Source organism: Pangasianodon hypophthalmus, chromosome 19 (genome assembly GCF_027358585.1).
Source record: "Pangasianodon hypophthalmus isolate fPanHyp1 chromosome 19, fPanHyp1.pri, whole genome shotgun sequence".
In the NCBI taxonomy this organism is placed as follows: Eukaryota; Metazoa; Chordata; class Actinopteri; order Siluriformes; family Pangasiidae; genus Pangasianodon; species Pangasianodon hypophthalmus.
Window position 1 is genome coordinate 2727626 of NC_069728.1, and position 18549 is coordinate 2746174.

Below are 18549 nucleotides of genomic sequence, written 5' to 3' on the forward strand. Positions count from 1 at the left end.
CACCACCTCCAGACCACTACCACCATTTCACCATTACTACTACTATTACTACTACTACTACTACACCACCACCACCACTACTCAGTGCTCAGGGCTGCTGCATTCAGACATGTTAGCCCTAATCACTAATGTTTACCAGGTAGCTTGTCGCTAATAGCGCCTGTAACCCTCTCACGCGCTCGCTCGCGCAGAGTGACGACAGCGCCGTTGCTGTTGTTGTTGCTGTTGTTGTTGTTACTCGACGCGATGAATGCGCGCGCGCGCCGCACCGCACCGCACCGCGCTCCACGCACGCGTAACCAGAGGACGTGAAGAGCAGCCGCTGTGTGCTGACAGACCTGCGCGTGATTCAGTAAAAAAAAAAGGCCTACAGGGATTCGTTAAGAGCAACCCGAGGAATAGGAAACGACAACAGAGACGCCTTCTCAGGTAGCACCAGCATTCCCTCAGCTCAAACACAGCTGAAGCACGCGCTTTTGTTCAGCAGGGCAGCGCAGAACCGGGTTAAACCGGGAGGAGAAGAAGGCTCGTGCGTGGGATGCATGCATCTGTACAAGCTACTTTCTCTTTCACGGAGTGTGAAGACGCAGCAGCACCTACACACTGCATTTCACTGTAATGCATCAGGGTGAGTCAAATCAAAAACCTTATTTAAAAAAGTGCGACATAAATTACAACTGAATCGATGTTTTTTTCCTTTTTTTCTAGAACTGGAACACACGCATTGCATTGCAATGAACGTAATGGAGATTATGTAGAAAAATGATTGAGACCTTATTTGCAATAAATAATGCAGTGTATATATATATATATATATATATACACAGTCAGGCCCGGAAGTATTTGGACAATGACAGAGTTTTTGTGATTTTGCCTTTATACACCACCACAATGGATTTGAAATAAAACAGTCAAGATGTGATCGAAGTGTAGACTTTCAGCTTTATTTTAAGAGGTTCCACAAAAATATGGTATTTACCATTTAGGAATTACAGCCATTTTCAACAAAGTACCTCCAATGCGATATTTGGGTCACCGAAATTGACCATCACACCCATATGTGCTTGTTGAACAGCTCATTCCAGATTTATTCCCCCTCTGCTGTTATAATAAGCTCCACTCTTCTGGGAAGGCTTTCTACTAGATTCTGGAGCGTGGCTGTGGGGATTTGTGTTCATTCAGCTACAAGAGCATTAGTGAGATCAGACACTGATGTTGGTGAGGAGGTCTGGGGTTCAGTCGGTGTTCCAGTTCATCCCAAAGGTGTTCAGTGGGGTTGAGGTCAGGGCTCTGTGCAGGACACTCGAGTTCTTCCACTCCAACCTTCACACACCATGTCTTCATGGAGCTCGCTTTGTGCACAGGGGCATCGTCATGCTGGAACAGGTTTCAGCCTCTTAGCTCCAGTGAAGGGAAATTGTAATGCTACAGCATACAGACACATTCTATACAATTGTGTGCTTTGAGACAACAGTTTGGGGAAGAACCACCTATGGGAGTGATGGTCAGGTGTCCACTTTTGGCCATGTAGTGTATAAATGTGTAAATGTAAATGTGTTATGAGACATGAATGCTACTGAATAACCAATAATTAAGTGTTAAAAAATTCTAAATCAAAATGATTCTGTTTTGTAAATTTTATATGAATATTTCTGGAAATTCTCACACTATGAAAACCTAGTCTACAAATATCACAGTAGTAATAAACACCACGATACGAGGAAAATTTATGATGAAATCTTAAGTCTCTTTACACTTCGTTGTACAGCGAGGGGAAATAATTATTCAGACACTTTTGTTTTTGTTATTTTATATACTTCCACATTTTTGTGACTCCATTCCTCTTGGCAAATTGTCTTTAATTCCTGAAGGTTACCAGGTTCCTTCTGATGGTCTCGCAATTTAAACATTTAAAATAGCCTAAATTTTCAGTGGGATTCAAGTTAGGAGATTGAGGTCGTTGTCTTGTTGAAATATCTATCTTCTCCCCAGATTGAGTTTCTTGGCTGATGAGATTAAATTCTCCTCTAATATGTCCTGGTACGTCTCTCCATTCGTGTTTTCTTCAATGACCGATTGCAGAGAAACAGCCCCATATCATGGTGCTCCCACCACCATGCTTCACTGTGGGTGTGGTGTTCTTGGGATCATACACACATACAACCCTTTTTTCTCGAAATATGATGAGTTGAATTAATGCCACAGAGTTCTCTTATTGTTTCTTCCGACCAGACAAAACAAAAGTGTCTACATACTTATTTCCCCTCACTGTATATGTGTAACAAAAAAGAAACAAAAATCATCATCTACCATCACTAATTGGCTTACTGTTATTTTAATTGTTTCTAAGCTGACAAATCTTTAGATTGTAATACTGTCCTGATTCAGGGTATTTTAGATGTAAGCTTGGTTTCTGATTGCTAGAGTAGTCTAAAGCATTGTGTACATTGAGTAAATAATTTGTCACTGGTTATGCATGTAATATTTAGTCCACTCTTTCTTCTACAGACATGCTGAGGCAGTAAACCAGTAAATAAGTTAAAAAAACAAAAAACAAAAACCAAGGCCATACAAGTACAGCTGAAGATGGAACTCTACTGAGAAGATATTCTAGTTTCGCTCCAGCAAACAACAATGGAGATCACCTACTCCACCGACACCACCTCCGGAATACTTCAGCTCTCATCGAGTCAATGAGGCAACTCCAGCTGTCGTAACACACACCTATCCCTCCCAGAGACGCAGCCTAGAGTGACATCATTCCGTTCTTGCCATGTTTCTGGCTGGGTTTAGGACAATGGATCTTGCTTGGGTTGTGCTTTCCATGCTAACAACATGCACAGCTATCAACGTGCAGTCAGCAGGCAGCCACAGCACCTTCACGTGTGAGCCGATCACACTGCGGATGTGCCAGGGTCTCTCCTACAACACCACCTTCATGCCCAACCTGCTCAATCACTACGATCAGCAAACCGCAGCCCTCGCCATGGAGGTACAGGCACATCATTTCTTTCATTTACAAATATCTGGGTGCTTTTTAAATGAGGAAGTATATGCTCAAAGTAAATATAAAATATGCTGAAATATTACTTATGCTATAGAGGCTGCATTCACGCTTTAGTTTAGATATGAATTGACATATGAACATAGTGATGTGTGTGTGTGTGTGTGTGTGTGTGTATATATATATATATATATATATATATATATATATATATATATATATATATATATTTATATATATATATATATATATATATATTTATATACATATATGTACATGTATATTTATATACATAGTGCCAGAAAGTATTCATCCCCCTACTGTAAGTATAACAGAATGGGATTTTATTTCCTGCTCTTTTGAAATGACTCTCTAAAGAAGTGAAATTAAAATAAACTATTTAGATGGCCTCAGAATTATTTGAAAATTTAAAAAAATCTAAAAACTACTTAATTGATGAATATTCATCCCGTCAGTGTGAATTATCCTTTTGCAGCAGTTACAGATTTGTGTTGTCTCGGATGTGTCCCTGTGAGCTTTGCACATTTTGATTTTGGGGCATTTTCTTCCCTTCCTCAATAGAAATGTTCTCCAACTCTGCCAAATTAGATAGAGAATGTTGGTGGATAGCAATTTTCAGGTCATGCCACAGATTTTTAGTTGGATTTATGTCTGGACTTTGACTCCACAAATGTTTTTTCAAGCCACTCCTTTGTAGTTTTCTCCCTGTGCTTTGGCTCATATATTTTCACCCTAAATGGCTGACTGGAGTGGGTTCTCCTCAACAGTTTGCTTGTGATTGGTTTCATCCCTGTTGACTGTGATGGCAATAAGCTTTCCAGTTCCTCCTGCTGAAAAGCAACCCCAGAGCATGATGCTACCACCACCGTGCTTGATCACAGGAATGATGTTACCTGGGTGTTGGGCTTTATGGCTCAACTTTAGTCTAATCAGAATACAAAATCTTCTGCACAGGTTCTCATATTTCTTTTTTCTATTGTCTGGGTTGTCCCGCTTAATAATAGATGTTATAATGGATTTCACAATGTCCCTGGGAAGGTTCCAAGTTTTAATGTTTTAACCCTCTCAAGCCTTTTTCCTTCTAACATCATCTTTCAAAGTCAGAGATATTAATTGTGCAAGCATACAATTGGATACAAGTGGATTTAAAATGAACATAGGCGTACTCTGTTTAACATATTTAGTGTGAGCTCTCGAAAATTCAATTCTAGTGCTAATTTACATTGCTAAAAGAAAGGAGGTGAATACTCGTCAAAATCAAGCCTTTTTTTATTTTGTAAATAAATCTGAGGACATCTAAATATTTTAATTTATTTCTGCAGAGATTCGCTTTGAAATGTAGAGAAATAAATTCCATTCTAATATACTTAAATTTGAGCAAAAAGAGAAATAATCACTGGGGGGGTGAATACTTTCTGAAGGCACTGGATGTCCCAGATTTCAGCAAATGACTCAATTATTTAAAATAAACCTTTTATCGTGACTCTCGTGCAGGAGAAGGCAGAACTAATGGGTGGGGAAAATCCTAAAAAAAAAAAAAAAAAAAAAAAAAAAAAAATGACAAGGAACAATAAATGGAAATTAGACTCCTTGAAAAAAATAGGTTCTTGCCTCGAAGGACCATAGTGTTCCTCTTAATCTGTGTCTTTATTTGTTTATTTATTTAATAATTGATTTTAAATGAAAAATAGACGTTTCCCATGTGCTTTTAAAAACAGGTCAGGCTTTTCTTTTTGGGACCCCAGAAGATGGGAGGTTTCAGATGCACCACTGTAGACTGAACTCTGTGTAACCTCATTTGTGAAATGAGACGTTTGCCTAAAGGGGATGAGGGACTGTTGTGCTGACAGAATGACGGGGATATCTCGGCAGGATTAATGTTGTCATGGACAACTCAGTGCTGCTTTTATGTTCCAGTATTTGCTTTTTTTTTTTTTTTTTTAGCCTTAGTTTTCCAGCAAAGACTGGCATTAAACCTCGACCACTGTAACACGACACGGCTCATTTACTTCATTTCATTAAAGCTGTTCATTGATCCTTCATCTATGGCTACTAACATGCTGCACCGTTATCTTCAGGATATTCTGTCTACAAAAGACATAGACTTTTCGTGTACCTATAACTACTATGTTCTTATCTTCTTTACTCATAATGTTTTATTGTATCCTTACTAGCAACATTATTAATGACATTTATTCATTCTTTCTGATCAGACTGTAGCAGACTGTTATTTTTACACCTTGACTATTCAGCACAGTTTACCCCAAGCCAGTGGCTTACCCATCATTCCCCCTTCAACACCACTGTCTTTTGTTCCTTTTCCACTTTATGTCTGTTCCTCTCCTCCTCCTCCTCTTTCTCTCTCTCTCTCTCTCTCTCTTTCTTCATCCCTCCCCCACATAAAGTAGCACAGTTGCTTTGGAAACGAGTCCCAATTGTCTTGCAACAAAAGAACAGGGCTCTTTTCTCTCTCAGGAGGTGGTTCCCCTCCACCACCACGCCCTTTGACCCTGCTCCATAGAGACCCCTCACTGAACGCGGGCCCTTGCCTGGATCACTGGTTGCCATGACAGCAAGATGGATATGCACAGACCCGAGCAGCCATGAGAGAAAAAAAAGAGAATATTCAATCTGATTTCAATAAACACAACAAAAGCAGGATGATTTTTTAAAATGATTTTTAGGGCTATATGAAGTCTTAACTGTGTGCACTAAGTGAGATTTTCATTATTTTCATATTATATTATATATATTATATTATATATTATACATTATATATATTTCTGTGGTAGTTATTTGTGCGCGGTCTTTGTTTGCGGAGGGGAAATGTAAATAAGAAAATATGAGTGTAGATTAGATAGAGTCGTGATTAAAGAGAATAGATTAGTGATAGTTTCTTTGTCAGTACTAACACTGAAACCTTGCGAATCATCCGATACTGATCCAATAATTTTTTCTAAGCTTTAAAATTAGAATTTTTATATTTAACAGGATCTAAAACTCATGTCCTATAAATCAGAGGATTTCACTCCAGCAGACGTGTCGATCACTGGCTGTCTGAAATGCCTGCGTCTGACTTTTTTAAGACGTTTAGAGCTAAAAAGGTCCCTTGTAGAGATAATGCTGGAATTAAATTTAGGCAATCATTTGAATTTGAGTTGTTTGTCATTGCTGAAGTTATACAGTCAATCCCTGGTAGATAACAGCTGCTGTGCTCAAATCAGTTACCAGGAACAGTGACCGGTTTCCCTCAAACCGAGTCATAGTAATTATAAAAGGAGGCGACTGTTGTAGAAGTAGAGACATGTTGGTTAAAATAAAACAGTTATAAGCAGCAGAGCATGAAGTGGTGTAGTGAGGTGTAGGGTATTGGAGAAGCTCAAAACTCACTCTTTTCTGCAGTGCAGTGGTTTGGACTTTGAGCCATATAAAGTCAAAGATGAAAAGGGTTTTTAAAATGTGCTTCAGAGATTAATTTCTACTTTTATTCTGACATTCTTTTGGTTTTTAAACATAGGCCTAATTGTTGGTGTTAGTATAGATGAAAAGTCTGCATTTTATTTCTCCCTTTGTGTATTTTTTCTTGTAAACACTTTTATGAGCGCGTTATAATGCCTCTGTGCATTCAAAGTACAAAGTGGGGAAAATTACATGGACGACTCCATGGTCATCTTTTGTAAGCAGAGTGATGCATATTTCCCTCCTCAAAACGGCGAACTGTATAGTCAGCGTTACAGATTTAACATGTGAATATGTCTAAAGCAAATAATTTTATATACAGTTTAACTCATTCAGAGGTTGATTTGATGTCACTCTCTGAACTTGTAGTTGAGAAGGCTATGCTGAGCTCCTGAGAAGGAGCTTTATTTCAAGTTGCGGATGTTTTCTTTAGCTTTTCCTGGTCAGAGGCCAAGAGTTACGAGTTACAACCTCTAGTCTCGAGTAGCATAAAATTCATGTCTATCAATAATTATAATAATAATAAAAAACATACAAGCATTGTTTATCACCTATATATTATATTCTAAATAATGTATGAAAGCCCACCCTGTCCTCACAAATTTCTATCCATAGCTTGTGGCTTACAAAAAGGCTTTCTAGAAACTATTAAAAAAAAAAAAAAAGGCCAAGGACAATACAGAGTGGACAGATTTTTCCCTCAGGACAATCATTGGCCATCAAGATGCACACATTGGGATTCTAGTGTGAGTAATGTGCAGACCAGAACAAGAATAATGCTGTCTACTGAACCAGGTCATGTTTTATTCACTTTACAGCTAATATGTGTCCAGTAGATTGGCCTGGGTGCACAAATATAAATGTAATGGAATTATTGAATTCACTTGCAATCAATGTTCTAGCATAAGAAAAAAAAAAAAGGGGGGGGGGGCAGCTATTAAATTTCTCATCACTGGGAAAATACTGGACTGCAGTTCGTTACTGGGAAAAATCTCACAGTCAGTTACAGTCCTGAAAACATTGTATTGGGAACATAAATAAAAATCTATCAAAAGTATAAATGTAAAAAAGAATGTCATTCTCCTGCGTAGACTTGAAGACTCCTCCGAGACTTGACGCCGTCAGCTGCTTGAATGCTGCACACACTTACACGTCTCTTTTCATGTGTCACGTCTGTGTCAAGTCTGAATCCATGCGGAATTTACCATGTTAAATATGGATTAGGTGTGAGGAAAAGATGCCTTGATGAGAAAGCTTTGTGTCAATATGGGCAAGACTAACATCCATCCTAATCCTTTTTACATTCAGTTTGGGTGGCAGCTTAGTAGAAACTGTTTCGGCAAGAACATCATACAGTTATTAATATGTACATACAAAACATCCTACATCTGCAATGGCTGACTGTGACATCCTTACTACCGGTTTGTTTAATTTCTCACATTAGCCTGGAGTTAAAAGTCTCTTTCAAACGTTACATTTTCACACAGTTGCTCATAAATCTGTCCGGGCCTTGTGTTCATCTTCATAGATCAGTTTTTTTGGGGTTTCAGTTTATGTGTTTAAAAGAGTTACACAATACCTTTTTAACTGATAATGACTGTTATAGAAAGTCATATTTATACCCAGTGAAGCAGGAAGTCATTTATATGACATTTATAGAAATGTACACTTTGCTTTGTACATGTACATGTACATGTTTTGGAAACCATTTCACTTTGAAAAAAAAAAGCAAAATCTGGATTTTTTTGCACAGTCACCCCAAAGCTATTGTAGCAAAAACACAAAGCCGGAGAGATACTGTGTCTCGTACTGGGTGGAGTTTTCCCCCACTGGGAATTTGCATACTCAAGTCCAACACCCATGGCACATATACTGCATTCGACTAGAGGGCGTAATTCCTGACTTCTGACCAGGAAAAAAAACTCAGAAAACACCCCCTCGACTCAGAATTCCTACCCGGGAACTTGGGGTGGTCTCCTCAACTCCGAGTTCTTCCGAGTTCAGCAAGTGACATCAAATCAACATGGCTGCTCAGAGCATCAGCTGTAAACACAGCAGCACTTCTTACCGTTAAATAAGTTACACTGTATATTTAAGTATTTACTTTAGATCAGTCAACACACAGATATATTTACATGTTAAATCTACAACACTGACTATACAGTTCTCTGTTTCAAGGATGTAAATATGCACCAATATCACCAATGTTAACAAAAGACGAACATTGAGGCGTCCATGTTTTATAACATAATTCCGAGCTGCGACCTCCCACTTCTGAGGTAAGTCGAATGTAGAATACGTCTTGTACTGGGTGGAGTTCGGCCCCCACTGGCGATTTGCATATTTAAGTCCAGCCCCCATGGATCATACAATCCCAGAATGCATAGTTGGCCTCAGTATAAAGCACGTCTCCCTGCCCCACATAAAGGTGCCCTAAGAGCTCATGCTTTTGAACAGTGATGGTTTGCATTGTGTGTGTGTGTGTGTGTGTGTGTGTGTGTGTGTGTGTGTGTGTGTGTGTGTGTGTGTGTGTAATGGTCCCTTTTTAGCAACTTGGTCAGTTGGACAACTAAAAAAAATGCAGCACATGTATAAATGCTGACATAAACTGTATAACCAGTATTTATAACCACCACCAAAAAAAAAAAAAATCCATTCATAGAGTAACAGCATGTTTTTTGTTTTTTTTTTCCTGAGAATTCACAAATAGATTGCATTGCAGCCATAAAAACAACCATCCAATCTGATATATATATTAAAAAAGGTTAAGACTGTGTAGTGCCATGAAAGCTACAGTTAGTGATGCCTTAATGAATCCTTATTCCCTGCCAGCCCTTCCACCCCATGGTGAACCTGGAGTGCTCGGCTGATATGCGTCCATTCCTTTGTGCCCTCTACGCACCCGTGTGCACGGAGTACGGCCGTGTAACCCTGCCGTGTCGCCATCTGTGCCAGCGGGCCAAGAGAGACTGCTACAAGCTGATGGACATCTTTGGATTAAGCTGGCCTGAAGAGATGGCCTGTAACCGGTAAATTATATCACATGCCCTTGTACGGAAAAACAATTTTCCAGAAGTTTATATGTATACTTATTCACCCTCAGACTAGTCACTTGTTTATTCTAGTGAAAGACTGATAAGGGAGTAAGGAGAATTTAATTTATTACACTTAGCTGTCCCATATCCTTTCTGTGGCTGCACAAACCTTGTCTTTTTTTAAATGTTTTTAAATGTTTTGAAAAGAACAATATGCCTATTTATGAAATTCGTACATTACTGGTAGCTACATTTTCCTCATGGATGTTTGTGAATCGTTTGTCTGTACTGATTTACTGACACATTTGTACTGTGATAGTCAACAACCTGAGGAAAAATAACTGCTATTTAGCATAAAATCATATTAAAATCAGATTTAATCATATTCGGGTGCCAAAGTTAAAGGGAAACCAGCGATCATTCGTTGTGGCATTGTTTCTGTTCTTCTGTTGATAGCAACTCGTAAGCTACTTTTGTTCAAATTCACTTGCAGGTTAGCTTTCTGATGTTGGGTTTTTTTCTTTTTCTGAAACAAATTTTTGAGAAAGAAGTCAAGATTAAGATCTTTGTGAAGCCCTAATCATGTCCCAGGTCAATAATGATTGAAAATAAATAATTAACTTTCCCCAACAGTCACACATTTTAATTATCTACAAACCTTCTCTATAATCCTTCATTATAGAGATGACAAAATTATGAGGCATCATATATTCTTAATCATTTGTCAGGTTTCCTGAATGTGACGAGCCGTATCCACGAGCCGAGGACCTCCTCTCAGGTGCTGACTCCACAGAGGAATCTCCCGTGTCTGTACAACGTGACTACGGCTTCTGGTGCCCGCGCGAGCTGAAGGTCGACCCCGAGCTGGGCTACAGGTTCCTAGGTGTTCGTGACTGCTCGCCCCCATGCCCAAATATGTACTTCAGCAGGGAGGAGCTTGTCTTTGCTCGCTACTTCATCGCTGTGGTGTCTATCATCTGCCTGTCAGCCACGCTTTTCACCTTCCTTACCTTTCTCATCGACATGGGTCGTTTCCGCTACCCCGAGCGGCCCATCGTCTTCTACTCCGTGTGCTACATGATGGTATCGTTGGTCTTCTTCCTGGGCTTCCTGCTGGAGGAGCGCGTGGCATGCAACAAGGTGGCACCGGGACATTTCCGTGCTGCCACTGTCACACAGGGCTCGCATAACAAAGCATGCACGCTGCTCTTTATGACCCTCTACTTCTTTACCATGGCGGGCAGCGCGTGGTGGGTCGTGCTCACTGTCACATGGTTCCTGGCTGCTGTACCGAAGTGGGGCAGCGAGGCGATCGAGAAGAAAGCGCTGCTCTTCCACGCAGTAGCCTGGGGACTGCCTGGCGTTCTCACCGTCACGCTCATGGCGATGAACAGGGTGGAGGGTGACGGTGTGAGTGGTGTGTGCTTCGTGGGTCTTTACGATCTCACCGCTTTGCGCTGGTTCCTCCTGGCCCCACTAGCTCTAGCCGTGACTGCTGGAGTTGTGCTGCTGTTGGCTGGCATTGTGGCACTGAACCGTGTCCGCATGGAGATCCCGCTGGACAAGGAGAATCAAGACAAGCTGGTGAAGTTCATGATCCGCATAGGCGTGTTTTCCGTGCTGTACCTGGTGCCGCTGCTGACCGTGATTTGCTGCTTCATGTACGAACAGAGCTACAGGCCAGTGTGGGAGATAACATGGGTGCAGGAGCAGTGCAGGAACTACCACATCCCCTGCCCGTTCAAGGTAGGATTCACAGAGTGTCTACGTAGCAGTAAGATAAACATTCTGTCTAGTAGATTCACAAATTTATTTCAGTCATGCGGTATATTTAGTTAGAAAAATGGCATTCAGTAAGGGATGTCTTGTAATAAATTCATGATGCACAGCGATGCATAATGCTTTCATAATGCTTCACTGTGGTCCCCACAAGCCTCAGGCAAACGCCTAGTCTTTTCCATTAGCTCTTAATAATTAAATACACTCACACACATGCATTCAAGCACTTGCTCTGCATGTAGCTCTCTCTGTCTGTCTTTCCCTCACATTCTGCCTTTTCTCTCATATCTCCGTGAGATGTGTGTGAAGGCCCCCAATGTAGATTACAGTGAAACATTACATTGAATCATTTATATTACCATTTTCATGTCATGTACTAATTTGCTCAGATTCCATATAATCTTTAAAAAGAGATCATCATGTAGATTTTTACGGATAATATGAATTTGGTGCAATAGATAAACACGAGCCCTTGTGTGTGTACAGTGCATTATCTACAAACAGCAGAGAAGCAGCTGGATCGGAAATGACTATTTACACTGATTTGCTGTGCGCTGACTCAATCCATCCTACATAGCGTATGTGTGTGTGTGTGTGTGTGTGTGTGTGTGTTTGTGCTTGCCTGCAGAACCGGCATTAAATTTGTTTTTAATGAGGCCCCATTTACTTCACTGAGTTTTAGTGTATATTGAGTATCACATAACTAGGGGGAAAGCATAACTTTGTTGAAATATACAGTATGTATACCTTATTATTCATAGTAATTATTGTCTATAGTGAATTACTACAGGTATTGCATCTATTTTATTTTATTTTATCTGTTTTTTTTTTTATCTACACAGACAGCCATACGAGGCAGGACTCAAATACCAGCATGCATTAAAAATGACTGCATAAGAACATCTTTAAAAATTTGAATAAAATGCATCTTAAAATTGGGTTTATTTTAATATTACTCACTCCAAATCCCAGTGTTAATTCCACATGACTGTACAGTAAAGTAAAGTTGGAGAAAAATATTCCTCAGGCATTCTGTAGGTAGAGGAAACAGTTCACTGTGAATGAAGCCAGTGTCTCTCAGATACTGACATTTGGCCTTAATGTTAAATTAAAATGGACAATTTCTGTGTGCAGACACTGGTTCCTAATACTCTGACCATGATAAAGCATTTACTACATATGAATGAACCTGGAACTATTGGTCTTGGTAAAGATGGTTTAAAAAATGGTAGAAACGTCTTTTAGCTTAATCTCACACTGAAAGATGAGTGAAATCTAACTTTTAATTGAAGTCAATTTATACCAAGAAACTAAAACATGCTTATCAAAAAATGTTTAAATATTTAAATATATATAAATATATATAATTTTTTTAAAGAGTGGTTAAAGCCTCTTAAGCCATCACTTCCTGTTTCACTAGGTATAAATATGAGGTGACACAGAGGCCAGATTCCTGTAGTCATTCATCATGGGGAAGAATAGAGAATACACAAATGAAATGAGACAAATTTGTGCCTGAAAATGTCCATATCCACTGATTAGGCAATGATTAACAATTAGAGATCTATTGAACCTGCCTGGAAGAGGACACAGGTGTATTTTACCCCCCTTGCACAGTGAGAAGAAAGTTAGAGAGGCAGAGGTTTCTCCGAAGATCACAGTTGAGATTTGCAGAAGTTAGCAGAATTTTAGGGACACCAAGTCTCCAGATCATGCTTTTGACATGGCCACCCCAGCCCTTGATCTAAACCGCATTGAAAACCTGTGTGCTGAGCTGAAGAGGACAGTTCACAAGAGAGGACACTAGACCATGGAGGATCTGGACAGAGTCCACAGAGAGAGGAACGCTCTCAGGTTCCTTACTCTGGATCTCATTAAGCTTTATAGCAGAAAACTCAGTGAGCATTAATTAAATAAAAATCCTCAACTTGTACTACTTGTACTCCTCTTTAACAGGGTTTTAGCTTGATATTATTCTTAGACCTGTTTGTACTAGTTTGAGGAGGTGTTTTTGGTGGAGACTGCAGAGCATTTCTGCAAGTCGCTCTGGATAAAGGTATCTTTCAAATGCTGTAAATGTAAACGTATTGTTGTTATGTTAGCAGAGGCAGGTTGCGCAAAGCACTAGATAGAAGGGTGCCAATAATTGTGACACATGGTTTTGTTGTTATGTTTTTTTTAAAATAAGGGTTTTTGTTTATTTTCTTATCTATTCAGTGTGAGATTAAGCTCATAAACCATAAAGATATTTTTTTCTTTACATATCTTTCCCCAAAGGTGCCAATAATTAAGCCCTTATGGAAATATGTAAACAGATGGACACAGTAATTTATTGCATCATTTACTTCTCCATTCCAAAGTCATCCAAGTCACTGTGGTAGTGCATGGAAACCTGGACTCGATTCAGTCCAAACGTTTGCAGAAATATGAACGATATGATGGATTTGGGATGTTTTTATTTTTTAAAAATTATCCTTTTGTGCCTAACAAATTAAGGCTGTTTAGGAAAATATTTCAGGCTTCATGCTGTCATTAGCAACAGTATAATTTGTAAAGTATTATATGATGTGAGTTTTGGACTGTTGTCTGTACAGGTGGAGCAGATGAGCAGGCCAAATGTTGCCCTGTTCCTCATTAAGTACTTGATGATGCTGGTGGTGGGCATCCCCTCTGTCTTTTGGGTGGGCAGTAAGAAGACCTGCTTTGAGTGGGCCAGCTTCTTTCACGGCCATCACAAAAAAGAGTGAGTCTCCTGAAGAAATAAGCAGTGTCCAGTCTAATTGTCCCTGAGTTGGTCTTGTTTTTCGAATGATGAGATGTATTAGATGTGGCTCTGGTTGGAATAAATACCTGTAGCCACTCTGGCTCTCAATTTATTTTTTTTTTCAGATACAGTTTGTCAAAAATTGCTAAATACTATTACTTCCTTTTTGTCTTCCCCTCCTGTTTATGTTCTTTTTCTGACCTGTGTTCTTCATTTCTTTCCCCCTTGCACACCAGCAGTGTGGTGCACGACAGTAGACAGGTGCTGCAGGAGCCTGACTTTACTCAGCTGCTGCTGCGCGAGCCTGGAGTTACCGTGGTGCGCCATTCCCGTGGCACCTCCACACAGGGCACCTCCACGCATGCCTCCTCCACCCACCTGGCCATGCTGGATGAGGCACACAGCGGTAGCAGCCGTCCGAGCAGTGTGCACAGCAAAGCCAGCAGTTTCCACAGCAGCCGGCGCCAGTCTCACGATGGCAGGTGAGAGAGAACGAGCTGAGTACAGGGCAGCATGACTGTAGTTTCGAAGTATTATATATAAATATTTTTAAGAGTATTTGGTCAGCAGAGTTCTCAGGCTTCACTCCTAGAGAGCCTAGCTTTGAAATAGCTCCAAGATGGTTGTTTCAGATTAATAACAGGCTTGATGCAGAACAAGACAAAATGACCTGAAGTGAAATGTTGTGATCATTAGCAGTATTACTGCTGTCATTAGAGAGAACCTATACAGTGTAACTCAACTAGCAGAGCATGTGAGTGCATAAGGAGCGTGTAATACTCTTTCCCACTTCACTCTCCACTCCAACTTCCCGAGTATCTTAGTACCACACTGGATTTTCACAACCTGATCTAGATAGTTAACAAGTTAAAAGTGCTTGAGAGATGATGGAATTCGTACCATTTTTGCACTCTGGCAAAAGTAAAAACTGTTCAATTCTGAGAACATATTCTTTGTCTCTGCTTTAAATTTCCTTGGTAAAGCATAAAACCTAAATTTTTTCATCTGAACTAAGTAAATTTTTTGCTGAACTAGTGGTCCTGGACATTTGCACAGGCTTCTTATAAAGCTTTGAATGGATTGAAACTTGTAAGGTTTGTACAGTAGACTAAACTAGGCCTACATTATACTAAAAAAATCATACAAAGAAAGCAATGTCTAAGGCAAGAAACAATGTTGGAGCGCAATTGGAGAGTTTTTTTTCCCCCTTTGAGTGACAGGAATTTTACAGAGTGAGCACATGGAAGTGAAACAGGTTATTGTTTATTTTACTTCTCTCATATTTTCAGTGTGAGATCAAGCTAATTAACCACAAAGACATTTTTCATAATCTTTTATGATAAATAATAATTTTTTTTTTTTTTTTTAACCCAAGGGCGCCAATAATTCTGGAGCTGACTGTAATGCTTCAATCCATTGTACTCAGAACTCACACTTCCAAGCTGATTTTCCCGAGGTCTGATCTAAAATCATTCTTTGGCTCGGAAAAACCCGGATGCCCAGAAGGAGGTTATATTTGTCTGTCTAGTCTCTTAATTTCTTAAACATATTAATAAGAGATACAAAAATAATTACTGCATGATTAACAAAGAGAGATGACGTATAATAAAAATAACTAGCTTGTTCATCTAATAAAATATTTATTGTCACAATGGTCTTATCGTGTTAGTAAATTTGGGCTCAAATCAGCAGAATTACGTCACAAATATAACCTTACAGAGCTGATAAAACACAATTTCACAACATTAAGCTCCATCTCAAGTAAAATCAAGTTTTATGAAGTAGAAAGTAATGTAAAGAGAATTGATTGTGTGCACCGACATATTTCTGCGAAGTCAGGTTTCTTTATGTCGGAGAATTCAGGCTCAAGTTCAAGACTTGGAATTCCGAGTTGAATGACCGTTCCATTGCACTTTTCCGTGTCAGAGGACGGGTTTTTCCAAGGTCCGAGTACAATGGATTGCAGCACAAATCCTCCTGGAAATATGTAAACAGATGGAGTAATTTATTCATATGCATTTACATAATACATCATTCACGTCTCCATTCCAAAATCTTCAGAGTCACTGTGGAGTGATGCAGCAGAGTTGCACGTGCCCTGTTTCAGCTCTCAGCATTGCTCACATGCACAGGTCCAGAAAACCAGGCAACTCCATTAGCTGAATCAGCTTTGTTGAATTATAGCTGGAAGTAAATTCTGTAGGAAGGCCAGTGTTGGTGATCACTCATGATTTCATATACCGTTACCTCGGTAATGTGAAAAGCAAACCGAATGTAGATCAGCGCTGCAGAAGATGCAGCTCACCTCCCCTGCGTTGTGTCTGTTTCCCAATGCAGGTACACGGCCTGTAGCGTCCGTGGTGCAGAGGAGCTCCGCCTCCCCCACGTCAGTGTATCCCGCCTCCACGAGCAGCTTCAGCAAAGCAGCACAGTTCGACTGGAGAGCCAATCACGACACGGCGGATCACAGCGCCTAGACAGCCAGTCACGACACGCCAGCACCCGGGACCTCAGCAGCGCGCAGCTGGCGGCCCAAAGCGGCCCTGTTAACGGTATCCACTCTGTCACGGAGGAAGGTGGAGCCACCCCTTGAACTTTACAAACACCAAGTTTGTAAATGAAGCACATGGTGGATGTCAAACAGAACTGCAAGCCCTGATACACCATTAGCTGCAGACGCAGCAGGAACTTTAGGAAAGCTCTCTGATCAAAGAGTTCAGTATCAACAGGGTAAACACTAAGGGCTTTTGCTATATTATCTTTTTAATACTCTATTGAAGCACTTGCTGCTTTATGTTCAGGCTTAGACTTTTGTGTACATTTTGTGTATGTTTTTAAGAACCTTTTTAACCTTTATAGAGGGAAACAGGTTTATGTTCCACTGTTCCTCTATTGCACTTTGTGTAGACTTTCTTGGATTAGACTTACACACACAATACGTCTTCCTCCTGAAGTTCCACACGATTTCTCACATAACTAAGTACAACAGAAGTGAGTGATGACTGAATGTTTTATTGGTGATAAACATTTGGCATGTAAAGAGCAGTATTACAGAACAAACAGACTGAAACTCAATTACTTGCTGCAAATGTAGAATCATTTCATGTAGAATAATTTAGAATAAATTGACGAGTAAACTGTTATGTCTCACTTTATAGGTATCGGATAGGAGTACAGTTTGGTCTTGAAAATGAATTCTTCTCATTTACAGTCTCTCACTAACTTGAAGTAGATCTCAGTTGTGTACAATTTTATAAACTCTGAAATTTGACCTATTTTGAACAGGTCCAGTGTTATTTCTCAGCCAAATGAAAAAAAATCCCCAGTGTCACATCATCATCTGTTTATAGAAATACATCAATTCAGTCCATAGATTTGGTTGATCTTCTGCTTGATATCTGTGCAAAAAAAATTGCCAGCAGTGAGCTCTCGTCAGGAAAATACCTTCAACCTTCCAAAAGTGTGACAAAACCTAATACAGCCCTGTAACAGAACCAGGAAATGAGTACATCTAGCATGCAAAACTGTACAAATTATTACAAAACAAAACAAAAAAGTGATAGATATATATATAATAGCAAAGAGAGCTGATGTGGACTACTGCAGAAATGTCACTAATTGTGCAACAGCTGCCTTATGCCTTCCTTCACGTGCTTATACGAGCTACAGCTGAAACAATATTGCAAATCCTGAGTTGTGAGCTGGCCAATGAGAGCAGGAATCTAAATTTGCACTGGAGAGGGGCGCCAATTATTCAGCAACACAGTATAACCGAACTCTACTGACCAAGTGAAACTTGCACTGAAAAAAGAGTCAGAAATGGTTTCCAGGAAAGAAAGCATGGCGATCTTTTAGCAATATTTTTGCACATAATCACATCAGATCACAGAGGAAAAGCTTGTGTCCAACTCTTAAAGCTTTTAGTGGGGAACTTAACAATGGTCTATAGACCACTTCATTGAGTTTATCATGTAATATAATCTCAAAAGATTAATTAATGATGACAAAGTTTTGCAGCTAGCCTTCATAATCAAGTGGAACCTGTTCACAATATTTCCAGTAAATATACAATTAAATATCACGATCAAAACACATTTCTTTTATCTTTCTTAAGTTGGGAATGTTAAAATGTGGGCGAAAATATGTTTCAACCAATAAATTATATGTATAACCTTGTTTGGGTCTCTTATAATAGAGGGGGGAAAAAACCCAGCACAGATGCTTCAATTCTACTCATGGAAAATTAAAATAAAAATTTTGTTAGCGACACACTGATCGATTTTTCACAAGATATAAAATAATGTTGTAGTTTTCAGGAATCAGATAAAAAAAATATTCAAATTAAATAATGTTGGTAAAATGCAGCTAAAGAAATAAACTGATGGTTTCTTTGTTTGTTTTTCTCTCTACAGAATTTCCTTATTATATATTATACTATACTTTCAGCCTATGTACATTATTGTGATGGAAATCTGACGTCACTGGTT

At 39.5% G+C, this 18549-nt stretch overlaps 1 protein-coding gene across 2 annotated transcripts; it reads left to right on the forward strand.

Annotated features, from left to right (window-relative positions):
- The first annotated feature begins 90 nt into the window (after window positions 1-90).
- Window positions 91-18462, forward strand: fzd3a (frizzled class receptor 3a). Of its 2 annotated transcripts, none has more exons than XM_026946863.3 (7): window positions 91-628; window positions 2509-2992; window positions 9317-9513; window positions 10248-11265; window positions 13893-14041; window positions 14302-14544; window positions 16400-18462. In XM_026946863.3, the coding sequence occupies exons 2-7, from the start codon at window positions 2774-2776 to the stop codon at window positions 16653-16655; spliced, it is 2082 nt and encodes a 693-aa protein (XP_026802664.1). In that variant the 5' UTR covers window positions 91-628; window positions 2509-2773; the 3' UTR covers window positions 16656-18462. The 2 variants fall into 2 exon arrangements, with proteins under 2 accessions (XP_026802664.1, XP_026802663.1); XM_026946862.3 differs by having other exon boundaries at window positions 93-628; window positions 14299-14544.
- The last annotated feature ends 87 nt before the right edge of the window (window positions 18463-18549 follow it).